Raw genomic sequence first — 27,915 nt, 5'->3', positions numbered from 1 at the left:
TTATTTCCAATTTAAGATTAATAATCTCAAAAAATACCGTCTTAAATTTTACATTTCGTCGTCCTACGAAATTACTCGAATTTTTAAGTAGTTTTTCATACTTCTGTGTTCTGTGTTCATCAATTAGTGCAATATAGCCTGTAGTTGGATATGAGTTCACTTTTTGGATTAACAAGTCAAAAAGAAAAAAAAACTGAAAGTAAGGTCCTCATCAAGTATTAGAATTAGTTTGAGAAGATGTAATCTTTCAGTGCATGAAATTGTCCCTTAAAAACTAAAAATAAGGATATTTTCCCCAAAATAACCCAAAATGCTTCAAGATGATTTTAATTTGGAGGTATTAGGATCATAGATATGGAGGAAACCAACGAGATAATGTCAGAAGACTCGATCACCAACAACAAATATGAGAAACTTAAGAAGATCGATAAAGGCAATTAGAAATTCACGTTGCAATGGAACACCATATCTATTGGAAAAAGTCTTCAAAATATCTACAAAAACTTTGAAAAACAAGGCTCAAAAGCTCCACTATGAAGGAAACCGATAAGATAGTGTAAGAAGAGTCAAATACCATCAACACAGACGAGGAGTTCAAAAAGGAGTTCTACCAAAGCAATTAGAAGTTCAAGTTGTAATGGAACATCGTTAAAAATTCCTTTTTGCTTTTCCGATATCATACCTAGTGGAAAAAGGCTTCAAAAACACATCTTGAAAAACCATCAACACAAATGAGGAGCTCGATAAGGAGTTAGACCAAGGAAATTAGAAGTTCCAGTTGTAGTGTTCCTTTTCGATTATTAATAATCGCAACCTAGTGAAAAAGGCTTTAAAGTTACTACAAACATTCTAAAAATCAGTGATTTGGGGACACAACTTACCAAAATTGAATTGAATTTAACCGAATGGGTAGAAACTCACTTGGTTAGTCTAAAATAATGATTATTTCCATTTTTTCTCATGAATTTAACGATTTAAGTGTTTTTTCCATAAAAAATTACCTACAGAAGGCATTGGAAAAGGTCAATGTTTACAAATAATATTTAGCCTTACAATATGAACACAAATATCCATTGAAAAGTGAATTAACGTTAAAGTTAAATATCAAATCACAATATTTAAGTACAATTCGACATTGTGATATCCGATTTTCGTCCTCTTAATTCTTTATTGAGGGCTTTTAATAGGGGATGATGTCCGCAACCGCACCGATTCCTAAAATCGTCCAAATCTAACGCCCATACCATCCCGCCACCGAGACCGAGTTGTTTAATAAGTTTCGCCTACAAAAAACAATTTATGTAAAAATGCATAGAATATACAGAAATTTCGAACCACCATATAGCTTGTTATGCTTGTATCTGGTGATTTAATAACCTCGGTTAACAATATATGACTACAATTCCAATATACAGAGTTATAGGTATGGAATGGCTCAATACGAGGGCCGTTTTTATTTCAACAGGCGTCAGTCGGCGTTGTGCTACAGCCACGTAAACATGTCCGCCGTGATTGATGCTCCCGCCAAGTGTGAATTGCGAAGTGTGATTCGTTTTCTACAGGCTGAAGGCGATAGTACTACAGAAATCTATCGGAGAATGATTCGTGTGTATGGGGAAAACTTCATGAGTGATGGTGTTGTGCGTGAATGGTGTCGAAAGTTTAAAGATGTGTATGATGAAGGTGGCCAAGGACGCAAATCTGTCGTTTCAGATGACCTGGTTCAACGAGTTGACAGAAAGGTTAAAGAAAACCGCAAATTCATCATTAGGTATTGAGAAGCTTGTCCACAGATATGACAAATGTTTCAATCTCTTCGGTGATTATGTCGAAAATCATTTGGTAATAAAATTATTGTTTTATATGGTCTTATCTTCTATTTATAGCCTATCGGAGGTTGAAAAAAAAAACGGCCCCCGTATTATTTACGTTGTTGACAGTTTGTTAGTTTTAAAGGAAGATCTACGTAATCCAGGATGTATTATTACCTTTCGTTTAACTTCTGATATGTCGTCGTATGAAACCCATTGGGTACCGTGCGTTGCATACGGTCCAATTCTGCCTTTCGGATCTCTTGTTACATTCCAACCGTATTTTCTTACCTTTTCGCAAATCTACAACATTATATTTAAATTATTTCGAGTATTTCCTTTTTTTTAAATAATATGTTCAAGGTTGCGAAAATACTTGAATAATTCGGCTCTTATACTATAGGATTGACAGTTATAAAGTTTCTAGTTAAAAGTCATGATATACTAAGGGTTTGATATAAAAAACATGCATTTTCATTTAAAACTTCATGAAATTTGGCAAATATCTCGAGTAAAGATCAAAATGTCGCTTGTTCTATATTTATATGGAAAAAATTGATACTTGTAAGGATCAATATATGTCATATAAAGAAAAATGACAGTTATTAAGATCAAAATGTCTCTTTTTCCACTTCAATAAAGAAACATGGTAGTTGTTTCGTTTAAGTTTCCAGAATGACAATTTTAAAGAACAAATTGTCTCTTTTCCCATGTCTATATAAAAAAGATGGCAGTTGTTAGGATCAAAATGTCCTTTTTTGACTATATAAAGAAAAATGGCAGGTGTTTTGTGGTGAGATTACAATGTCTCTTATCGCACCTCTATATAAAGAAAAATGTCAGTTGTCTTGTGAAAAGATCAAAATGTCTGCAGTGCAGCTTTATTTGAAGAAAAATGGCATTTGTAAGGATCAAAATATCTCTTGTCACACCCCTACATAAAGAAAAATGGCAAATGGTGGTGAGATCAAAATTTCTCTAGTCCACCTACATCTGAAGAAAAATGGCGTTTATAAGGATCAAATTGTCTCTACTCAGTCTCTAAATGAGGGCAACGAGAGTTATAAGGATCAAAATACCTCTTGCCCCACCTCTATATTTAAAAAATATCAGTTATCTTGTGAGAAGATCAAAATTTCTGTAATGCAACGTTATTTGAGGAAAAATGGAGGTTGTAAGAATCATAATGCGTAGTCAGCTTCTGTATGGAGAAAAATGGCATTTGTAAGGATCAAAATGTCTCTTGTCCCACCCCTACATAAAGAAAAATGGCAATTGTATCGATAAAAATGTCTGTTATTCCTTCTCCACAATTTTGGAATAGAAAATTATTCTTTCAAGGGATTCTGAACGTTTAAATTTCTCATAAAATGTGCAATCGAAGCGACTCTGATTAACTCAAGGATTAATGAACCTTTCACTTCCCGTTTTTGTTTCCACTGTTGATTTTTGTAACACATCGTACGTACTCCATTCAATTAGATTCACTTACACGTTCTTTTCGTCGCTAACCCCATTTCGAACCCCGTTAGGTTTGTCGAACCAGTTATTGACAATCAACTATAGAACTTCACTATTCATAATAATGTATACGATAAATAAATATTAAACTAACCTCATAAAAGGATAAGAATCCACCGGCACTAGTAAATTCCCCAGCTTCACCAGGACCGTAAGTCTTTTCATACAAACCGTTATTTGAGGAATCAGCTAAAGTGAACGATTGTCCGTACAGGGGTATACCCATAATTAGCTTCTCAGGAGGTGCTCCATTCGATATCCAGTAGTTTATAGTATAATTCTAAATTGAATAAAACAGAAAAAAGATCCTTTATATACATATATATTCAACTACAACTTGATAGATAAAAATCTTGAAATCAACGAAGAACTACTTTATTTTAAGCTCTATTTTCCCAATTTTCCCAACCTTGACAGTACTAATTGCTTTTACAGGTCATTTAAAGTATTTTTGATACTCTTGTACTTCACAGAACTGTTAGTTTGTATTATATCTATAACAACCCATTTTTAGGTACCCTGTGATTAGGTCTACCATGGTTCTTACCTCCCATCTACTTAGTAGTATGAAGATTTCGTCCTGTTTGCAACGATATTGACGTTTAGATGTTACCTACCCAGTTATAATGACTCCAAAGTAGTTTTTTAATCGACCAAATCTGTTTTTCTATATTGTTAATTAAATAAATAAACTAAAATGTCTTACCGAATTGAAGTAATCGTATGTAGTACCGGGATGATAATATAAAGGTGCCACGTGTCCTGTACGTTTATCCCAATGGCCGTGGAAATCGTAAGTCATAATGGAAATCCAATCCAAATATTTACTTAAAGTAGGTACGTCGTATCCGGCATCTATAACTGCTTTACTTGGGGATACCGCGGAGGATAATAAGAGCCCTTTTGGTTTGAAAGCCGAACTGAGTTCTGTTACTAAAGAAGCGAATGCTTGTTTATCGGTATCGGGGCCCTTGTTGCAATCGACCTAATAGAATATTTACATAATTATTGATATTTCAGTTGGATTTGACAATAAAAAGTTAAACGAATGAGGTTTTAATGAAAAAATTAAATGAATGACATTTCTAGAAGAGTCAAATGTATGTAAACAGAACCAGTGTTGTCCTATATGGAAAAGTTACGGAATTATTGACTAGTCCTCGTATAATAAGGATGAAAATATAACTAATAGAAAGTAAAAAGATCGTGGCTTACTCATATTTAAATTTTTTGGTATCAAAATGTTGTTTTATCAGATAAAAGTTTAAGAATATCAAAAAGTTACGAACATAATTCATCACTCAATGAGTGGTGTGACTGATATACAGATGGCGCCGCCATTGTCAAATCCAAATGACGTTTATGAAGTACCAACTTTTAAAAGACTATGTGTAGAATTTCATGACATTTCGATTAGCCAAAAAAAAGTGACAGTCATTTAAGTGAAGCTACTTTTGTTATTTCCAAAACAATTTTAATTGTTAATTTATCATTGCTTCTTGATGAAAAAACTAATGCACATTCAGCAATAGATGCTCCATCGAAAAGAACCATTTATTATTGGTTTATTGAATTTAAACGTGTCGTACAGACACCGATGATGGTAAACGTTCTGGTTGTCCAATTGAGGTGGTTATTCCAGAGAACATCAATCGTAAATTGAAATTGCGTGAGATAGCTGATGCAGTAAAGATACAAGAAGACAGTGTGTTTACAATTATACATAAACATTTGACCACGAGAAAGCTTTTTTCGTGGTTTACTCACATTCGATCAAAAACAACAACGTGTTGATGATTCAGAGCAGTGTTTTGCCCTGTTTACACGTGATAAATCAGATTTTTTTCGTCGATGTGTGATAATAGATGAAATATGAATCCATCACTTCACTTCGGAATCAAAACAATCATTATCTGAGTGGACTGCAGCCGGTGAATCACGTCCGAAGAGTCCAAAGGCACAATAGTCAGCTGGGCTTCAGTATTTTGAGATGTATATGGAATATTGTTCATCGACTATCTCCAAAAGGGAGAGACAATCGAATACTACATAAAGTTGCTTCCTCATCCACAGTATAGACCAGATCTGGCCCCCAGTGACTGCTGGATATTCGCCGAATTCAAAAAAAATACTCGCCGGCAAGAAATTCGGCTCAAATGAAGAAGCAATTACTGAAGTTGAAGCCTATTTTGAGGTAAAAGACAAATCCTTCTACAAACACGACATGGAGAAGTTGAAGGAGCGTTGGAATGATTGCATTGGTCTTCAAGGATGAATAAAATCGATTTTTCGCACAAAAATGTGTTTTTCTTAGTTATTCTCACGGATTATTGAGTGATGTTATATTAATTAGTTCTTATAATATAAAATAGACGAAAAATTACTAATACGCTAGCAAATTGATCGTGGGATATTAATATTTGATTTTGTAGTACCAAAATGATCATAAAATGATATTTAGTTATTCATATTTGAATTTTGAGATATCAATTCAAAAAGTTAAGAACTTATTGACTAGTCCTTGTATAACATGGATGAAAAAGTAATAATACGACAGTAAATTGATCGTCGCTTACTAATATTTCAATTTTTGAAGTACCAAAACGACCATACAATGAGCTTTAGTGACTTATATATGAATTTTGTTGTACCAAAACGACGCCTTATCAGCTAAAAGGTTAGAAACTAGAAAAATTACAGATTTATTAATTATTCCTCGTATAATATAGATGAATATACACCTAAACGAACATAAATGGTCTTAAGTTACTCATATTTGAATTTTGTGGTACCAAAGTGTTGTTTAATCAGTTAAAAAGATTAAAATTCAAAAAGTTGAAAACTTATTGACTAGACCTCGTATATTATAGATGAAAAAGTACTAAACCGACCGTAAACTAATCGTAGGCTATTAGTATTCGAATTTTTTACCACCAAAATAAATATTTTGGTGTTATTATCATGAACTACCCTTCCCAGCAGTGAAATAGTAAAATATCCACCACTTTCTCTACCTTCTCGCTTATAAGATCGAGTATTTCCGAGATACAGCGAGTCAATTCTTTCGATACGATAAAAATAGTACAAGAAAATGAATAGATTCTACCTGCCAACATTTCGGATATTCCCAATCGAGATCCAAACCATCGAAATCGTATTTTTCAATAAAATCGATAACGCTCGTAACAAATTTCGCTCTAGCTTCAGGATTATTCACCATTCTCGAATATTTATCTCCCAAAGAATCGTTCCAACCACCGATAGCTATCAACACTTTTAATCCTTTCGATTTATATTCGGTTACTTTTTTGTAAAACCCTAAAAAATAAATTTAAAATAAAAAATTCGACTCTGATATAGGAGTCGTTTCCTCTGCACAGCTTAACTTGGGGTTAGTGGGTCGAATTTGAAGTTAATATGTAATTTAAACGCGGCAACAACGTCAAATTTATCATAAAAGTCGTTTACCATTGTCGATATCGGTCCAAGAGTCGTGAGGTTTGATAGAGAAAGAATCGGGGTCCAAAACTGCAAATCCGTAGTTGATATGTGTACATAATTCTGGATTTATATCCGATGGTAGGTATTTACCATCCCCTTGCCTAAAATAATGAAAAAAAAATCAATAAAATTGTTAATTAATAAAATTATAGTGTGGGAAAATTTACTAGTACACTTATGGTGTATTCTGTTTGAAAATATTTTTACTAACGTTTATAACATATAAAAATCGCGTTTTATCGTATACAGATTCATTGTAAAGCAACTTTCACTTGGTTTTTTACAAGTTTTACAAATATTTTTAGTCAAAATTGCATAAGAGAAGATGGGGATGTAAGATGAGTACCAAAATTGGTTATAAACGACCTTAAAGGTAGACAAAAAAGAGAAGTTTTAGACTTTTTTGGAAACCTTCTGGATCAAATCAAATGGTGCAGGAAAAATGTACATTTTTTAAATATTTTACAGTGCTCACCAGTTTAGTAGCTTTACACACTTTAAAGTAGACTAAATTTCATACAATTTGAGACCAAGTTGAGTTTTGTATGACCAGCGGTTCCTAATATATAGTTCTTCGAAACTAGACAGTTTTTCCCAAAAATAAACTTTTTATTATTATTATTTTGTAAAATATTTTCCAAAATACATCAAATATTACATAAAATGAAGTATTAGTGAAATCAATTAGCTTTCATTAGATACCAAATTAGTACCTGTAGACATAACCGAATAGTTGCGAATGAAATATCCTGTCAGTTTCCTCGGTGCCCTTAAGACCTTCAAGTACCAATCAGGCATCAAGAGAAAAGCAAATTAAATGCACTACAACTCTAATTCATAGAAAATTTAACGTAGGATGCGTATTTTAGAAGATATTCCACGAAATATCGAAACATTTTTTACAAAACAATGATTTATTTTCGGAGAAATGTATATAGCGAACCAATGGTTGTACAAAAATCGTTTTGGTCTTAAATTGTAGCAAATTTAGTCTACTTCAAAAGTATACTGGTCAGATCCTTCCTTTACTAATATATAGGCACTAAAATGTAAAAACAATAAGAAAATTTTATGTTTTTTATTGTTTTACGCCTAAAAAATTCAAAACCACCGATGGCACAGTAAACTTGAGAGCTACCGCCATAGGGAAACACTTCGAAACAATTGTCAATCAAAACACTAAAAAAACTAAATTATAGTCCCGATTTTACACCTAGTGATTTCCATTTGTATTCAATATAAATTTTTGATTACTACATAATTATAAATTATTTTCTGAATAACCCTGGTATATACTTACCTATACCACGCCCAATTGGTAAAATAGCAAATGACTTTATGTCCTTGATTAACTTCGTTACCAGGTTTTTCAATGGAATTATCCTCAGGAATTTGAATGGTATTATCGGCGATATCATCAACAGGAGTTGCGGTACTACCATCGGGATGACATTGACTATTTTCTGGCCAATCGCAATGATCCACGTTCCAATAAAGACTATCAGGGCACGATTGTAACTGCAGGTGACCTTGATTGCATAAATAGTACTGGTTACAGTTAGTTTCGTGGGAAAGGAACAACCTTCCCGAACATGGTAAATCTGGTATAACGGAAGGTTTCTGTGGAGGAAGAACAATAGTAGGGGTGTTTACCGTTCGTGTATCTAAGATACATTTGGGATCCGGTATTTTGTAGCCTCTTAATACCCTATTGATTGTTTTCAGTAAAGGGTATTCCTCACAGTTACAAATATTTTTAAAATCATCGAGATCTAATGCCCATATCATTCCACCACCAAGACCCATGGCTTTAACGTACTCGGATTTGTGTCTTATCATACCGATATCATCAAAAGACACCCATTGATCTCTATGGTAAGCATAAGGACCAATTCGACCTTTATTATCTCGAACTAAAGTCCAATTTTTTCGTTTGATGTTACTGCAAATCTGAAAAAGATTTTTTTTTAAATAAAAATGATTTTATAATTATATTTGACCGTACTTCGTAATATGCTAAAAATCCTCTAGCTCTAGTTTCATCTCCTGCTTCTCCCCCTCCGTAACTAGGAGCGTTTAAACCATGGTTACTGTTATCACTTAAAGAAAACGATTGTCCGTACATCGGCATACCCATAACGAGTTTTTTTCTATCGGCACCTTTTTCAATCCAATAATTGATGGTGAAATTCTGAAAATTTTGAGGTTATTCATATATTCATCTAACTTTTGGAGTTATATTACTCACAGTATTAAAAGTATCATCGCTGGATTCGGGATGTTCGTACATGGGAGCAACGTGTCCTGTTACTTTATCCCATTGACCGTGATAGTCGTAACACATAACCGCGATCCAATCTAAATATTTTGATAAAATTGGTACGTCGTATCCTGCGTCGATGATTTTTTTACTTGGTGACACGGCTGATGATAGTAACCAACCTTTCGGTCGAAAAGCTTCGTGCAACTCTCTAACGAAAGCAGCGAAAGCTGCTTTATCTGTTACCGGTCCTTTTTTACAATCCACCTGTATAAAGAAAAATCTAAATTTGAATTTATGTTTTATACATTTTTTGGGGATTCATGAATTCGAAACGAAGCGAAGAGATACGTCTGATGAAAATGTCTTTCCCGTTGTTGAAATTTGGGGATAAGAGATAGAAAAAAGTCGCTGATGGTCAGTTCCGGTGGATACGATGGTTAACCGATTCGAAGTGCGTGGAGATCTCTTGAAGTGCTCTCAACGCACGCGCAAATATATTTCTCGACTCATATCGATAAATTCTAAATTGAGGCTGGAAAGAACAACCCTCATGTTATCGTATTGAAGAATTAAGGGGTACGTTCTACATACTGATCGAAATGTCAACGGGTACGATCCGTAACACGCTCAAAATGCTTTCAATGCATGAAAAATGAACAGGTACGTTCTATATAACGCTCATAATGACTCGAAAGTATGAAAAATCAACGGGTACGTTCCTTATAACGTTCAAAATGATTTAAATACATGAAAAATGAACGGGTACGTTCCATAGAACGCTCGCAATGTCCATTTCTTCTTACATATTTGATATTTATGGCCTCCAGTCGATATCAGATGTTCGAAAATATGAATAATGAAAAGGTACGTTCCATATAACGCTCTTAATGCCTTAAGAGTGTGGAAAATCAACGGGGACGTAGCATATGAATGTAGATGCTTCGAAAATAGGAAAATCAACAGGTAGGATCCATATAACGCTCAAAAAGCTTCTAATATATGGAAAACCAACGGGTACTTTCCATATTACGATCGCAATGTGTCAAAAGTATGAAAGATGAACAAGTACGTTACATATAACGCTCAAAATGGTTCGAAAATATGAAAAACTAACGGGTACGTTCCATGTAATACTCGGAATGTTTCTAAAATATGAAAAATCAATGGATAGGGTCCATATATCACTCAAAATTATTTCAATACTTGAAAAATGTACGGAGACGTTCCATATACAGCTTGAAATGCATACGTCCGCGTGCAATTTTGATGTTCAAGGTCTCCTGTCAATGCTAGATGACCAATAGTATTAAAAATCTACGGGTACGTTCCTTATAACGATCAAAATGATTAAAATACATGAAAAATGAACGGGTACATTCCATATAACGGTATTAACACTTTAAAAGTATGAAAAATCAAAGGGGACGGTCCAAATAACGCTTCGATTACCTCGAAAATATGAAAAATGAACGGGTACGCTCCATATACAGCTTGAAATGCATACGTCCGCGTGCAATTTTGATGTTCAAGGTCTCCTGTCAATGCTAGATGACCAATAGTATTAAAAATCTACGGGTACGTTCCTTATAACGATCAAAATGATTAAAATACATGAAAAATGAACGGGTACATTCCATATAACGGTATTAACACCTTAAAAGTATGAAAAATCAATGGGGACGTTCCAAATAACACTTCGATTATCTCGAAAATATGAAAAATGAACGGGTACGTTACATATACAGCTTGAAATGCCTACGTCCGCGTGCAATTTTGATGTTCAAGGTCTCCTGTCATTGTTATATGACCAATAGTATTAAAAATCTACGGGTACGTTCCTTATAACGATCAAAATGATTAAAATACATGAAAAATGAACGGGTAAATTCCATATAACGGTATTAACACCTTAAAAGTATGAAAAATCAATGGGGACGTTCCAAATAACACTTCGATTATCTCGAAAATATGAAAAATGAACGGGTACGTTACATATACAGCTTGAAATGCCTACGTCCGCGTGCAATTTTGATGTTCAAGGTCTCCTGTCATTGTTATATGACCAATAGTATTAAAAATCTACGGGTACGTTCCTTATAACGATCAAAATGATTTAAATACATGAAAAATGAACGGGTACATTCCATATAACGGTATTAACACTTTAAAAGTATGAAAAATCAATGAGGACGTTCCAAATAACGCTTCGATTACTCGAAAATATGAAAAATGAACGGGTACGTTACATATACAGCTTGACATGCCTACGTCCGCGTGCAATTTTGATGTTCAAGGTCTCCTATCATTGTTATATGACCAATAGTATTAAAAATCTGTGGGTACGTTCCTTATAACGTTCAAAATGATTTAAATACATGAAAAATGAACGGGTACGTTCCATATAATACACGTCCGTGTTCATTTTTGATATTTAAGGTATTCATTCATATCAGATGGTCGAAAATATGAAAAATTCCACATAACGCTTGCAATGCCTACTTCCGTGTCCATTTTTTATATAAACAACTCCATTTTAGCTTTAATGCCAATTTCGGTATTGTAATTTTGTTTGTTGGGTATTTGTTTCAATTACCGATACATTTTGATGAAAATTCGTTCTCATCCATCATTATTTGATAAACGACAGTTATAATTGTAGTTGTTTTAGTGGAACGTACCTAAAAAATAGTTAGATATGTTTTTTAAGAAACAACAAATTTAAATCCCGTTTATTGGCCAGAAAGTATCAGAATATTTATAATTTCGTTAAAAAAATGACATCAAATATTTGATGATTTATTTTTTTTTAAATAAATACTAACTTGCCAACATTTCGGATATTCCCAATCCAAATCTAGTCCATCGAAATTATGCTTTTCGATAAAATCTAATACGTGCGCTATAAAACGTCTCCTCGCCGAAGGATTATTTACCAATTTGGAATATTTATCGCCAGCAGAGTCATTCCAACCACCTATAGCTATCAATACTTTGACACCCTTCTCCTTTAGGGCCGTCACTTTCTCATAGAACTCTGAAAATTGTAAAAAACTGTTCAGTATTTCAGTAAAATCCTTTACAACGATATTTTTTGTTTCTAACATAAATAAAAAATATTGTAGCTTGGTCCTTAAAATGATTATTTTCGAAAAAGAAATAGGATCGGCTAAATATCATTTTAAACCGTGGATTATTTCGGTATGAAACTATAATTTAAAAAATACTCACTATTATCGAAATCAGCCCAACTATCATGAGGTTTTATTATTAATTGATCTCCGTTTAAAACTGCGAATCCGTAAACGATGTGCGTACATAAATCCGGATCAATATCTTGAGGTAGATACTTTCCAACGCCCTGTCTATACCAAGCCCAATTGGTAAAGTAACAAACGACTTTATATTCAGAGCTCGAATCTATTAGGCTTTGCAATTGTGAAGACGTTTCCGAAACTTCCTCCACAACGGCTTCTATCGATGGTGATGGCATTTCTTCAACTGGAAAAGGCTCCGGATGACCGCTACCGGCATCAGCTAAAGTATTCCTTATGATCGTCAGTAACGGATGTCTTCCTTGGCCACAACTTCCAATTTATCAAACAAAAATTTATTTATATTGATTTATAATTATTTTTTTGAGCAAAATTGTTTGAAACTACAAAAAAATCTACAATATACTTCATTATGCCCCAAAAATGCGTAATATGGAATTTAGTTGACTTTCTATGTCCCGATATAGTATTATTTCCCTTTGCACGGCTTAGAATGAGATATTTTCATAAGAAATGTTTTAATTGGGCGTATAAATAGAAGGGTAGGTACAATTGTTTCATTTTGTGGCCTCAAAATTCTAATTTTCTGAAAATTTAAAGGCTTCCGACTCTACAAGGTGCATAAAAAAAGTTATAAACCGATCCCAACGCGAAAAATAACCGAAACGTACTTATTTTATTTGTCAGTGGTTGTAAAGTCATATATTGGAATCCCTTAAATAGTTCCTACGGAATGTAGGCTTCAAGTCAAAGTTGTATATTTATTTAATATCCATTACGTTAAAGTTTATTAGCTTCGCATGATTTTGAAGACTTTTAACGACTCAGATATCTAAAAGAAGTGCTGTTATCCTTTATTTACCTTTCTAGGTTCTAATTTATATTGTAAGGCATCTTCTTCACTTAAAGGCACTAATAATTGCCACATATATCTTTTTTTTTAGAAGTAGATACCGTATGCTGAAGAGGACCAATAAAACATAAACAGGTCCGAAAGGAAGAATTTTAACTATTAATTGAGAAACGAAAGTGGGAATTGGAATAAGATCGACGAGTACTTTATAGGGTGTATAAAAAAGACAGTTTTTTATTTACCTATTTTTAAAATCATCCAAATCTAGAGCCCATATCATTCCACCTCCCAAATCCATTTTTCTTATATATTCAGATTTTTTTCTTATCATTGCTGCGTCGTCAAACGATACCCATTGATTACCTTTGAATGCGTAAGGTCCCATCGCTCCTGTAGGATCTTGTACAACATTCCAACCCTTATTTTTAATTTTATCACAAATTTCGTAGTAAGCTGAAAATTTTGTTGTTACTTGAAATTCGCTTAAAGAAAAATATAATCTGACGTAACTCGGGGAAAGATTGGGGGACATTTAAGGGTTTATGTAAGAACTTTATTCAACTGGGGATACGATAAGGGTGTACTTTATAGAGTGGATGATTTTCTAAAGAATTACAGACTCAAAATTACCTAAAAACCCAGCTGCTCGAGTATATTCTCCCGCTTCTCCAGGTCCTGGAGCTTTGGCGTTCAATCCATTCTCAGATTCTTTTTCCAAACGGAACGACTGACCGTATAGAGGCATTCCCATGATTAATTTCCTTCTCGGCAGTCCTTCTGATATCCAATAATTGATAGAAAAGTTCTGAAAATTTTTGGAAAATTTTTGGAAATAAACTACACACATATATACGATCTAAGACTCTCGTAAGTCGCTTCCTGGAGGCTCTCGACACTTCATCCACACTCTCGATTTATACCATAATCACGTCGTTTCGTCCCCTGATTCGCATATAAAAAACCGACAGGGTAACGAAGCGAGTGAAGTCTACCGTACCATTCACACTATTGCACTCGCGTTCCCCTCTGTAATCTCGGGTATGTTCCAGAAACAAACATATCGAAAGCGACCACAGCTTGGACATTGATGGTTTCCAGTCAATATCAGATGGTTGAAAATACGAAAAATCCACGGATACGTTCCATATAACGCTCGCAAAATCTCGAAAATGTGGAAAATCAACGGGTACGTTCCTTGTGACGCTCGAAATGTCTCGGAAATATGGAAAATCAACCGGTACGTTCCAAGTAACGATCGTAATATGTCAAAAATATGAAAGATGAATGGGTACGTTCCATGTAACGCTCGAAATGCTTGGAAAATATGAGAAATCAACGGGTACGCTCCATGTAACACCTGAAATGTCTCAAAAATATGAAAAATGAACAGTTACGTTTCATGTAACGCTCTAAGTGTCTCGGAAATATGAAAAATTAACAGTTACGTTCCATGTAACGGTCGCAATGCCTACTTAGTTTTGAGATTGCATTCTCGTTCCTTGTATATTCGATTGGTTTAATTACAAGGAGACGAGGCGAATGAAGGCGAGCGCACCGTTCACACTATTGCACTCGCGTTCCCTCGTGTAGTTTCGGGTATGTTGCAGAAATAAGAATACCGAAAGCCATCACTTTGACAAGATTGTTATAAAACTACACTTTAGATTTTCTTACCGCATTAAAGAAAGCTACTTCATCTTTGGGGTGGTAGTATAGAGGAGCCACGTGTCCGGTTTGTTTATCCCATTGACCGTGGAAATCGTAAGTCATAACAGCGACCCAATCGAGATGTTCTGCTAGAGCTGGTACGTCATATCCTGCGTCTATAACTGTTTTACTTGGTGATACGGCAGCTGATAGAAGATAACCTTTCGGTTTAAAAGCTTGTTTTAATTCTTTTACGAAATCCGCGAAAGCTGCTTTATCCGAATCGGGACCTTTTTTACAATCGACCTAAAAGTTAGTTAGTATATCGTACTTGAAGATGGCGGAGAAAATTTTTGTTTTACCTGCCAACATTTTGGATATTCCCAATCTAGATCTAAGCCGTCGAAATTGTATTTTTCTAAAAATTTCATAACGTGTTCGATAAATCGACGTCTGGCTGCTGGATTGTTTACAAGCTTCGAATATTTATCTCCCAAAGAATCGTTCCAGCCTCCAATGGCTAGAGAAACTTTTACTCCTTTCGATTTATATCCTACAACGCGCTTGTAAAATTCTGGAACAATTTCGAAAGAAAACCAAATTTGGAATAAGGAAACTCTAAATTCTAACACTTATCCGTGAATTTTTGATATAATTTTCTTTGGACGTAGTGATGATGGCGTCTTTTATTCACTTTACTGTTGTTCTGATTCTGGTTCACCAGTGAAGACCTTTCCTAAAATCTGGATCAGTTTCAAATTTTCCTTTCAAAGCACCACATGTTTTAATTGGACTTTATTTCTCGAAGAACTATTTTTACTGCAGCCCTTGACATTTTTTTACAGGGCTCCAAAATAACCGATTACTCTATTGTACTTACGAGGAAGGCTCCAAAAATAAGGGCGGAATTATATTTAACGGAAAATCTGAATCAGTTTCAAGCTGTTCGTTCGCAGCATCATATGATTCAGTTGGATATTCTTTCCCGAGGACCATTTTTTACTGCAAACCTGGAAATACTTATACAGAGCTCCAAAATCATCGATTATTTTATTATATTTACGAAGGATGATCGAGAAATATTTGGGCGGAATTATTTTTAATAAAAAAACTGGATCAGTTTCAAATTGTCCTTCCAAAGCACCACATGTTTCAATTGGATCTTCTTTCCCGAGGAAAATTTTGATAAAGAGCTCCAAAATAATTTATTACTTCATATTATTTACGAGGAAGGATCCAGAAATATGGAATTATTTTTCCCCGATATTCTCGATTTTAAGCTGTCCATTCAAAGTAGCAACGACAAATTTATTGTAAACTTGAGTTTATTCCATACCATTTGGTATAGTGAAAAACGAAACAACCATGAAAAAATCACAGGAGACGTATAGAACAAACATCATAAATAGTGTATGAAAAATTTCGTTAAGTTAAGAGTATCGAAATTGATCGAAACTTACGATTGTCAAAATCTGCCCATGAATCGTGCGCTTTGATTACGTAATTGGAATAATCCAAAACTGCGAATCCATAAACAATGTGAGTACAGAGATTTTCATCTATATCTTCTGGTAAATATTTTCCAATACCTCTTCTATACCACGCCCAGTTGGTGAAATAGCAAACGATTTTATAATATCCCGATAGAGGTTTCAACGTTTCAGGTAAGGGTGGTTTTTCTGACGTTGGTGGTATTGGAGGATGCCATTCCCATTCATTCCTACAATCAAACGTTTTAATCATCATCGGATCCAATGTAAGTAAGAATCAATCTCTCAGCACATGCACCAATATATTTCTCGACTTATATTGATGACAGGTTGAAATAGTAGACAACCTGGTAAAACTCGAGGCTATAATATCTTTTTTTTTCGTTTTATTTACGGAAACTAGAGACTTCCAGAAGTCGAAATGTCTGGAATGGGATTTTAATATATAAAGTTAAGTACCCGGAAGTCAGTCAATAATTGATGTCATAGTAGGTATAAAAAATACGCGCTAAAAGTTTTTTTTTATAAATAATTTAAAATTAAGAGCTTACCCAGTAGATTCAGTTGAAGCTGGTGTCCATTGTGTGGTACTTGGTGGTGTCCATTCGGGATACTTGGTAGTACTTGCCGGAGACCATTCCGGATAACTACCTGAAGTTGTTGGTTTGCCCCATGACGGAGATGTACTTGTATCCGTATCAAAATCTTCATCGAGTTCATTGGTGTTGCTTTCTTCGGTACAATGTGCGTTTAAAGGCCAATCGCAAATTTTTTTCTCCTGAAAATCATTTATTCGTTATCATATCGAAAGATTTGATGAGTTAACTTACATTATTCCAGTGTAACCCGGGTGCACATTGCATTATTTCGTATTTGTTCCATTGACAATGCATAAATTGGGTGCAACTACCTATTAAGGGCGCGAAAGAATTACCTTCACATTTCGAATGAGGCTGCGGACCTGAAAATTCGAATTTGATAACAAAAAAGTGGTTGAATGGCGAATCTAATAATAAATAATAGTTATTTCAATTTTGATAAATTCTTTATTATTTCTCAGAGGTAGAAATCGCACGGGCTAGCTAGAGGCATAACTAATTAGTGAAGGGCTATTGTTTTTATTTATTGGTTTAAAGTATTTCCTTTTTTCACTCAATTATCGCTTGACCTCATCTCTAATCTTTCAATTAAATACTAAGCAGCGTTCATGCCAGTCAACGATATCGCGTTGAATCCGTTTTAAGAGGGGTTATATAATAATTAGACGAAATCGCGAGAGAATTAATTGCTCAGAAGAATAACCCTGCTCACGTTCCTTCTTAATCGGACACTAACCCTGCTCATGTTCCCTCTGAATCGGATATTAACCCAGCTCATGTTCCTTCTTAATCGGAAACTAATCGGGTCTTAGTAATATGATAGTATCCTTGTATTTTATCACAAAAATATTGGTATTCAATTTTAATTTAATATTTATATGTATGGGTTGATCGTGCTGAACACAATGTTTACGCTAGAACTTCACCAGCACTCGAAATAATACTGTTTGAGTCGCGTTTCGATAACCAAGTTATCGTCTTCAGAGACCGAAGGTGAATATTACTTACGTCCGCTATAATATCTGTCATGTATGGTCGTAAATATCTGTGCCACTTTCTTCCTATTGGTACATTTAACTTTGAAGCTCCAATCGCACATGCCCTTTTCGGCATCAAAGTTAAGTCCTGGAGGACAAACTTGTTCCACTAATTGTTTATTGAAACACACGTAAAAATGATTGCATAGTTCGTGGGGATAGTAGGAGCCGCTATTACAGGTATCAGCAATTGTTGTTAAAGGTAAACTAGTAGTTCTTCTTGTAGTCGTTCCGATCGATTGCCAATTCGAAGTTGTTGGCTTCAAAGGTTTTTTAGTTGTGGGCTTGAAAACTGCAAAAAAATATTAGATGATAACTATTTTGTTATAAATAAAAGGTGCATACCGTTATTATGTTCGACGCATTTAGCTCTATCTGGCCAATCACAAAGTTGTTGTTCTTTGTTCCAATGTAATCCCCCGGCGCAATATTGCTTTTGTAATTCGTTACCGACGCATCTGTAGAAGGCGTTACAGTTCTTAGGATCCGGTATATACTCTTGCGTTTCACATTTTTTCACTGGTCGATCTAGTTCTGGACTAACTACTGTCGGAGGGGGGATAACAGATCCCGAAGGAGGATGATAGATCGGTCTTTGAGTTGTAGTAGGCCTGTTAATGTAGTAAAAAAATATACAAACATTTATATATCTAGATTGTTGTCGATGTTCTGTTTCTACGTTAAACATGAAGCCTCATACTAATTTTGTTTCTTATTATTAACATTGTAAACAAGTTTTGTGTTACCTTTTAGTGGTTGATGTGGGAGTCGTCCACCAAGCTACCGGCGATCTAGTGGTAGTCTTCTCAGTGCTCCACCAAGTACTTGAGGGTCGTTCCCACCAAGCTGTTGTAGATGAAGGTTTGGTAGTTGTTATTGTACTCCACCAAGTGGCAGTTGTAGAAGGAGATTTAGTTGTAGTTATCGTACTCCACCAAGAAGTTGTTGTAGTTTTCTTAGTAGTCTGTTCTTCATGATGGTGATCGTGTTCAGATGACGCTCCTAAAATGAATATCATTGATAGATAAGAATAATTACAACCGGTCAAATAATATACCGGAATCGACACCTGTAGTAGTTTCAGGAGGTGCGGGAGTGGAAGGTGGTACTGGTTTTGTACAATCAGTTCGAACAGGTTCATCAGATATGAGTCCTAATCCTCTACTGAGGGTCTTTAACAAAGGAAACGAACCTTCGCAGCACCTATTGTTAAAATCGTCGAGATCTATCGTCCAAGCTACGGCTCCTCCGAAACCTCTAGATTTAATTAACTCCACCTAAAAAGAGGGGGATATAATTAAAAAAATAAGGACAGAAAATCAAATTCAATCTTATAATTTGACTCTTCCCCCCGAGGGAAATTCAACCAATAAAATATAACAGGAAAGGTTATATGGCGACTATGTTTTGGGATCTATTTCATGTAGTTTGGGACAACAGATGTTGTGTAATATTGACCAAACTATGGGGTACAATCCAGCATCACAGCAGAGGATATCTGCCAAAGGTATCTCGTCAAATACAAAAGCTTTTAAAGAATTTTTGGTAGATTATTATGCCTCATCCCCGGTACTTAGTGACCTAGTGATGTTTTTTACAGAATACAGAAGCTTGAGCAACGTAATCAAAAGTGTTTGGAAAAATGGAGACTACGTACAAATTCTCGTATTTATTGCTACAAGGAAAATTTAGTGGAGAAAGTCCACTAGGCTATTTGAAAGCGGTTAATAAAGTGTTAGAGGATTATGGAGGTAGAATTAGTCTCCTCAGATGTTTTGTAAATGGAGTTACAAAGATTTCCATGTTCACATCACACCAATCGTGTTCTTCTAGAAGTTGGTTCCATTGCACTGAGATACTTTCTATTTGAAATGAGGGTTAAATGATGAGTAGTTCTTTAAAGGTGACAAAACAGACTCACCTTCCTTTTAATTGATGTCGCGTCCTCGTAACCTACCCATTGGTCAGTACTATACGCGTAAGGACCTGTTTCTATGTTATTTTTGTTGGCTATCCATCTTTGATTTTTAATTTTATTACAAATTTCGTAATAAGCTAACATCCCTGGTTGTTTGGTATATTCACCGGGTTCGCCTGGTCCGTTGCTTCTGGTTCCTTCTGAATAATTAGATTTTTTAGTTAAAGTGAAACTTTGACCGTAAAAAGGTATGCCGAGAAGAAGTTTTTCTTTTGGAGCTCCTTTGGATACCAGATATTCCATTGTGAAATTCTTTAAAAAAGAAAATATTGACAAAACAATAATTTTATTCCATAATTTCGACACGTACTGTATAAATAGTATATAATTGACCAAAAATTTTACTTACCACGTTATACTGTGGATACGTATCTCCCGGTCTTCCATATAAAGGACTAACGTGTCCAGTTTGACCTTCCCAAGCACCATGATAGTCGTATGTCATCACCGAGAGAAAATCTAAATTTTCTCCTAGTGTCGGTAGATCGTAAGCTAAATCTATAACTTCTTTATAGCCGGATATAGCTGCTGCTAATATTAGTGGGGGCGATTGTTTATCAAATTCTTTTCTCAGTTCCTAAATATAAGAATTAATATGTTATTATAATAATTTTACTGCACAACTGCACTTTAATTACATAAAAGATTATAATTGCGTAATTTTTGTTCTTAAAATACCACAAACCATTTCTATAGAATTAAACGGACCGTACCTGTATGATTTTGGCAAAGTTCGCCTTATCGGTTGACGGTCCTCTTTGACAGTTACTCTGCCAGCACGTCGGATAATTCCAATCGAATTGCAATCCTCTAAATTTATATTTTCTCAAAAAAGCCACCACACCGATAACGAATTTCCTTCTAGCCGAACCGTCGCTTACTAATCTCGAATATTTATCACCAGTAGAATCCGTCCAACCACCAAGGGACAACAGAACTTTAGTATCCTTTAAGGAAGTTATACGTTCGTAAAGATCTGAAATAGATAAATATATAAACCAAATAATACACTATTATTGATTATTGTTATAGAAGGAATGAAAAGTTCGCAAGGTGGCACTTGGATAGCGCTACTAGTACCAATCTGTCAAACTGACTGCAAGTTTTTAAGTGTAAAAAGTCGACTGGAATGACATGGAATCGATATTTTGATCACGAGCTTTAAAAGAGGAGTTGTTCGTCAATTTATTGGAGAGAAGCTGGAACGTCCTCAAATAATGTCCAAATTGTTTTAATCTTCACACCACTGATTAATGTGCACTGTCCTACCTTTAATCACTCTTTAATAAATTCCATACTAATTGGCCAGAGCGTTCCACAAAACCCCCACTACCGGTTTGTAACACTATTACACACCATAACTCGTCAAGTTGAACTTTTAACTAGCAAGTTATTCTTCAACAGTTACTTTTCATTTGTATCACTGTCGAATCCACTACTCATCTTCATATAGGTGATCGTCTCATCTAGAACTCTTGTTGTTTGGAACCATCTTTTCGGCTATAACAATCAAACTAGACTACAAGGACGTGATCATCCAGAGCATTATCGGCGTTAAGTCCGCGATACTTGTCGAGCCTATTCAAATGCTCTTAGTTCCGTGAACTTAGACGTAACCGACAGGTGCATCTAGCTTGGAGCTTCCCTTTCCCTAAACTTCACCAACGTCTATTCCTCGAAGCTACCTCTGATTCTCTTGCACTCACACTCGGTCTTTATAATCTAGTTCGCCAATTTTCATCATGGGAAAGTAAATATCTTCCTTCATTTTTTTTTCATTTCATTCACATACTCGGTAATGCAACCTCGTTCTTCCTGAGGCTACTGACTATTACATCCAGTGACATCCTGAGCTTTCTTTTAAAATCATCTAACGACGTGAATGTGGACTTGAGTTTAGATGGGATGTAGGTATGCCAATTCGTTTGGTAGTCTTCACGAGCTTAAAAATCTAGTAGAGTTTCTACGCCATTTCGCCGTGTGTTACGCGCCCGTTGTTTTTGTGACTCGAAGTTTTCTTCGTGGATCGCTGTATCCCATAGGTATTGACATTTAGGCGCTTATACAGGTAACTTTGAGTTGCCTCTTCCCTGAATCTCACCAACGTCTTTTCCTCGAAGCTACCTCTAATTCCGCTGCAAGTACACCTGGTCTTTATAATCTCGTTCGTATCTTATCCAATTTTCTCTATGACAAACTGTACGTCTCCATTCTTCCTCTCCATTTCATCCAAATACTCGGCTATGCAACCTCGTTCTTCCGGAGGCTACCGATCATTACATCCAGTGACATCCTGAGCTTTCTCCCGGGATTATCCAACGATGTGTGTGAGGATTTGAGGTTAGATGGGATGCAGGTATTCCAATCCTTTTGGTAGTCGTTCACGAGCTTCAAAATCTAGTTGGGTGTCTTGAAAGATCTGTTTCCTGGTCACTAAGAATTTCTAACAGTAAACCAAATCGACAGAAGACTTCTTCACCGTTGTAGCTTCTTAGTTCAGTATTGCAAAGACCTGGGGCCATTTCCTGAAGTAGTCCATGGCTCTTATTTTGAAGAGAGAAATTGCGAAGAAACTGTTCTATATGAAATAAAAGGAAGTGCTGCTACTTGAACACAAAAATTAATGAAAAAATTGGATGAATTTGGTGTCGAGTCCAGTCGTGACACTTAGGAAAGATCGTTGGTAAAAAAATTTAGCGCCGAAGTAGAGGAATCTTACGAACTTTACACCCCAAATGTTACAAAAAGTTATATTTACTATTATCTAGATCTGCCCAAGGATCAAATTCCTTGATGAGTAATTTTTCCGGATCCAAGCTAGCAAAAGCATACACAACGTGAGTACAAAGTCTTTGATCTATATGTTCAGGTACGAATTTTCCTTCTCCTTTTCTGTAGAAAGCCCAGTTGGTCACATAACATACAACCTGAGAAAATAAAAGAAACCGAACGTCATCTCCTAAGTCTCGGATATTCTCAAGAACTCGCACACATTTTTTTTTACTTACTTTAGATTTTTTGTCGATAAATTTTTCTTTCTCATCTTTTAAACGGATCTCTTTCAACGAACTCGGAATATATATAGTTTCACCAGGTCTACAATTGAGCGGATTGACGTGATCGCATTTTCCGTTAGTGGGGTTAAACATCAGATCATTACCACAAGATAAATGATAAATAAGCCCGTTTTTACATATGTAATAAGCCGCACAATTGCTCGAATCGCTGTAGTAACCTACGGAATCGCAAACGCCAAAAGGTTTCGTCGGTGGAACTTCCACAGCGTCCGATATGAACACCGGATTCACACCTGGAATAAATTTTTTTTTATTCGATTGATAAGACATAGTGTGACGAATACAACCTTTTAATTCGCTGTTTATGGTAGTTAAAAGGGGCCATTTTGCACCGCACAGTCCTTTAAAGTCGTCGAAATCTGCTGCGTTAATAACAACTCCGCCTAATTTATGTTCTTTAACGTAATCGATCTAGAACTCGAAAAAAATAGATACGAGATCGATTAAATATTATAAAATTACCTTTCTTTTGATGCTAACTGTATCATCATACCCTACCCATTGATCTCCATTGACTATAAAAGGAGAACCAGCTGCATCTTCGCTTTTAAACCAACCTTCGTTGAGAATCATGTCGCAAATTTCGAAGTAAGCTAAAAATCCCGGGGTTCTAGTATAATATCCCTCTCGACCTGCTCCTATAATCGGTGAACCGATTTCTGTTTGATTTGCGTGTTTTAGAGTGAAAGATCGACCGAAAAATGGTATTCCTAGGATTAATTTTGAGCTAGGGAGTCCTTTTCGTAACCAAAACTGAACGGCATAGTCCTATGAAGAAAAAATATTTTGAATCGACTTTCAAACATAATTTTTGATAGATTTTTGAAGAGCCTGTAAAAAATTGGTTTCAATTGTTGAAATGAGGAACTGAAGAGTCTATGGACCGTCCAACTAGAAAATCCAAAGCAGAATGTCCCTTCTGTTTCAAAATACAAGGTACGTTAGTTTCTGGTTGACATTTCGTCCTTATCTGGGATCTACCTATCGACTATTGCTTGGTTTCCATAAGATTAAGTACAAAATCCAAACCAGAATGTCCTTTCTGTTCCACAATACAAAGTACGTCACTTTCTAGTTGAATTTTTTCTTTATCTGGATTCCATTTATCGACTACTGCTTGGATTCTACAGGATAAAGTACAAAATCTATAGCAGATTATCCTTTCTTTTACAAAACACCATATATGCCACTCTCTGTAGGAATTTCGTCCTGATATAGAATCCACTTTGTCGTCATGAGGCACTGTTTGGTTTCCAGAATAAAGTACTACCAAATTCCAAAGCAGAATGTCCGAAAAATTTACAGAACCATCATAAGCATTGAATTTTTTGTTTTAGCTCGAAATCCAATTATTGGAACACAATGTTTTGAATAGCAAATGATTCGTTACAGAAACAAAGATCTGGATATCTGTTGTAAAAGGCTATTTTTCATCTCGCTGGAGCTCAACAAGATCTTCAAAGATGTAGAACGGTTGCAAATAACTCTTTTCATCATGGATACCTTCGAAAAACCGCCTACATCATCGTCAACGCACTCATAATGTTAAACCCATAGATTTGATTATCCAATGCTATACGCTCCTAGATAAATCTGGGAGATATTTGATTAACATGATTGTAAATTCTACAAAAGTTACTTACTACGTTGAAGAAAATATTAATGCCGCTATCTTCAGGTCTAGTAAACAAATTTGCGTGATGATCTGCGACGGATTCTCTTTCGAAATGGAAATCGTATGTTTGGAGGTTGACGAAATCGACGAAATCGCCGATTCTTTCTGGATTGAAACCGTCTTCTACTTTGAATCTTGAAGCAGGTGCCGAAAGGACTAAACTCCACTGTCGTTGTTTGAATATTTCCGATGTTTCTTCCAAAAATAAAGCTGCGAATAGATATAAGAAAATCGTGGAAATAAAAACCAACATGTTAATATTGATTACGTTAATCAAAGTAAATAAATTTTCACCATCTTTAAGTTGCAGTATATTACTTGGTATTCATTACATATTTTATTACCTAGAAATTCTTTGTCAGTTCTTTGTCCTCCGAATTCTTGTGATCCTGGATACTCCCAATGGACTTCCATACCGTCGAAATTGTATTTTTCCAGGAAAGTTATAAGGGAACGTATAAAATTGATACGTTTTCTCGAGTTTGACACCATGTTACTGAACCGGCGGGAACCATCTTCTTTGCTTCCACCCAAAGAAATGAGGATCTTCAGATTTGGGTTCTTGTTGCGTAAACTAGTAATTGCTTTATATCCACCTAGGTTGAAAATATTACAATGACTTTATTGTTACTTTAATCACATATTTTGCTATCATTAGAAGACAATATTCACGTAACAACAACAGAAATTGCCTTACAACAAAATGTTGGTCAGTGTTTTGTAGTAAATTTTTTCAACCAAGAAAAATTGCACCCAAACGAAGTTCAACTCGTTTATGAGTTCTCACGAGAAGATTCGAACAGGAATATGTAATTTATTCAACGGAACACATTTTGAAAGACCTCCAATTACTTGGATAGCAAAATTGTTGCAAGATTTGATGCAACAGGAAGCTCCAAAATCTGAAAGATCAGGAATATTCGACGATACTAAGTTAGATATTTTGCTGTTATTAGAAGACAACGCTCACGCAACTACCACAGAAGAAAAACTGCACCCTACAAAGTTCAACTTATTTATGAACTCTTAGGAAAAGAACAGACGTTTGGAATTTTGTGAAGACTTTTTCATGAAGCATTGTGATGAAATTTTTAGACGAGGCAACGTTGGATGGTTCCAACAAGATGGTAGACCACTACATCTTAATATTCTGAGGTTTTTAAATAAACAGTTTGGATTAATGGAGTGGCCACATAGGTTACCTAATCTTATACTTCTCGATTTTTTTAAGAGGACATTTGAAAAGTCGGATTTACGTTAACCAGGTAATTTAGAAGATTTTATGGAACGGATTAGACATGAAATCAAGACTATCATCATTTTGGTTTATGTTAGATAGTGAAAAGGACACCGTTTGAATAATTCTTGTAAGAACTAGCTTTGGTTCGATAGATTTTTTAGGTTGTTTGTAAGTTATTACTAAAATTAAGTTTCTTCCGATGTTTTTTGACCTATTTATCAAAATTGAAAAGAAAATGAACAAGAACTGTATTCACCTTTAACAATATCGTAGTTTTCATCATTGGAAACTATGGTATAGGTGATTGGATCAATAGTTGCGTAATTGTAAATAATATGGGTGCAAATATATGGATCTAGGTCCTCCGGACCGAAGGTAAGGGGTTCTTTTCTATACGCAGCTATCCCCCCTACGTAACAAACTATTTTTTGATTATCGGCTGAGCTTTTTTCTAAAAAAAAAAAAATTAGTGCTACCATCAACAATGATGATGATGAATAGATCGATGTACTTACTAAATCGTTGATGTAAATCATATTGTGGCAAACCAAAAGGACTCACAATTAACTGTTGATAACTATTATCGATTCTATAAGGATTAGTTACTTTGTAATCAGTTAAAATATCCTGAAAATATTGAATAGGGGAATAATAGGATTGTTGATATCCTTGAAATGGCGTATGTAGAAAAGGATAATATTGTTGTTGAAAGTTTAAATTAGCAGCATACGTTTCTATAGAATCATCGTTGAAATTTAGTTGTCCTGAAATTATGTCTTGTTCTATGTCTAAAGGATCATCAGGGGGTGGACGTTTTTCTACGGCATCTCGAAGAGGTAAACGTCTAGAATTTTCCAACCTAATTCAAATAATTATTTTTTTTTTCATATTCTATATAAAGTTATTTATTTAATTACGTACACGTTAGGAACGCTTTCAACTGCCGTTCTTAAAGGAATAGTAGTAGATCCATATTGTGATTCCGTTAACAGAGGAAGATTTTTTTCTCCCTTTGGAATATGCTCTACAGAATCCCTACGGAAAGTTGGTACACCCGGAGGAGGGATATGTTCACGTTTAAATCTAGGTCTGTTTATTGTAGACCTTCCTTCTGTTAACGCTAAAGTTGTAACAATAAAACTTATCTGGAAAATATGAAACAATATAAATTCTTTTTAGAAACTCTTTTCCAGGAAAATAACAAAAAACTACAGCTTCTTCCTGATTGTTATCTAAATAAATATTTATTAATTCTATAGCACTTACGATTAAAATCTTTTGCATCGTGGCTAACACACTACGACTCCATGTACATTAATTTGATACTTGGATCTCTTCAGAATGTTGTAAAACTGTAAAAAGAAGCACAAGTTCAACCTTAGAGTTGATAAAAAACTAATGGAGATCAACCTTTGTTGGTACGTGAGTGCCACTGACCAATATAGTGTCAATGACAATGGCCACTTATTAAAAATTCTTATCGTGTCATCTTAACACAGTGTACGTAGAATATTTGCAATCAACCAGACGTTAGGTCTTCAATTTTCATATGAATAGAGGATATGAGTCAAAATATATAAGAAAAGATTGACCGCACTTGACATACGAGGTTTGTCGACAAAGCTTCTGACTTTATTATGAAGATTTTGTTTTTTTGATTTGGAAAAAATGTCATTAAATATTTGTTTTTGAAAAGTGATACGCCAGGGTAAATAAAGGAGACGTTAAGAAGTTAAAGTTTGTAGAAGCTGAATTCAAACTTGGCCGTATTTTTCTGCGAGACTAATGAAAACAAGTCTTTATTATAAAGTGCCCGAATGCATACAAATTTAACGATCTTTTAAATAGTAACCTTGAAACAAAATTGGTCGTTATTAATTCTGATACTTAATAAAATGGTGGGTTAACCTATCTATTATAACGAAATTTATATACGTTAACAACGAATCCC

The 27,915-nt window shown here is 35.0% G+C and overlaps 1 protein-coding gene across 1 annotated transcript; it reads right to left on the bottom strand.

Moving 5' to 3' along the window:
• Positions 1 to 63: 63 nt before the first annotated feature.
• LOC130892338 (probable chitinase 10) lies at positions 64 to 27,248 on the bottom strand. The gene is made up of 35 exons (XM_057797722.1): positions 27,231 to 27,248; positions 26,886 to 27,109; positions 26,480 to 26,823; positions 26,221 to 26,415; positions 25,069 to 25,320; positions 24,693 to 24,934; positions 23,512 to 23,817; positions 23,337 to 23,460; positions 22,981 to 23,282; positions 22,731 to 22,899; positions 20,686 to 20,948; positions 20,322 to 20,549; positions 19,916 to 20,224; positions 19,052 to 19,271; positions 18,741 to 18,996; positions 18,340 to 18,605; positions 17,966 to 18,286; positions 17,189 to 17,319; positions 16,910 to 17,136; positions 16,329 to 16,588; positions 15,231 to 15,442; positions 14,896 to 15,174; positions 13,852 to 14,026; positions 13,464 to 13,674; positions 12,325 to 12,680; positions 11,919 to 12,130; positions 9,082 to 9,360; positions 8,839 to 9,024; positions 8,134 to 8,783; positions 6,801 to 6,934; positions 6,439 to 6,650; positions 4,039 to 4,317; positions 3,427 to 3,612; positions 1,989 to 2,114; positions 64 to 1,283 (listed from the first exon to the last, which is right to left on the bottom strand). The coding sequence occupies exons 1-35, from the start codon at positions 27,246 to 27,248 to the stop codon at positions 1,119 to 1,121; spliced, it is 8,319 nt and encodes a 2,772-aa protein (XP_057653705.1). The 3' UTR covers positions 64 to 1,118.
• Positions 27,249 to 27,915: the final 667 nt, after the last annotated feature.

The sequence above is a fragment of the Diorhabda carinulata genome, chromosome 4, assembly GCF_026250575.1.
Source record: "Diorhabda carinulata isolate Delta chromosome 4, icDioCari1.1, whole genome shotgun sequence".
Classification (NCBI taxonomy): Eukaryota; Metazoa; Arthropoda; class Insecta; order Coleoptera; family Chrysomelidae; genus Diorhabda; species Diorhabda carinulata.
The sequence above is the reverse complement of the archived record's forward strand: the minus strand, read 5'-3'. Positions and strand labels throughout refer to the sequence as shown.

Bases quoted from the DNA above. Each gene is read 5' to 3' on its own strand.
- LOC130892338 (XM_057797722.1), bottom strand. The intron at 26,416-26,479 runs GTAAGTACATCG...TTTTTTTTTTAG, and splicing joins TGATTTACATCAACGATTTA to AAAAAAGCTCAGCCGATAAT. The intron at 15,175-15,230 runs GTAAAACAAAAA...ACTAACTTTTAG, and splicing joins AATATCCAAAATGTTGGCAG to GTCGATTGTAAAAAAGGTCC.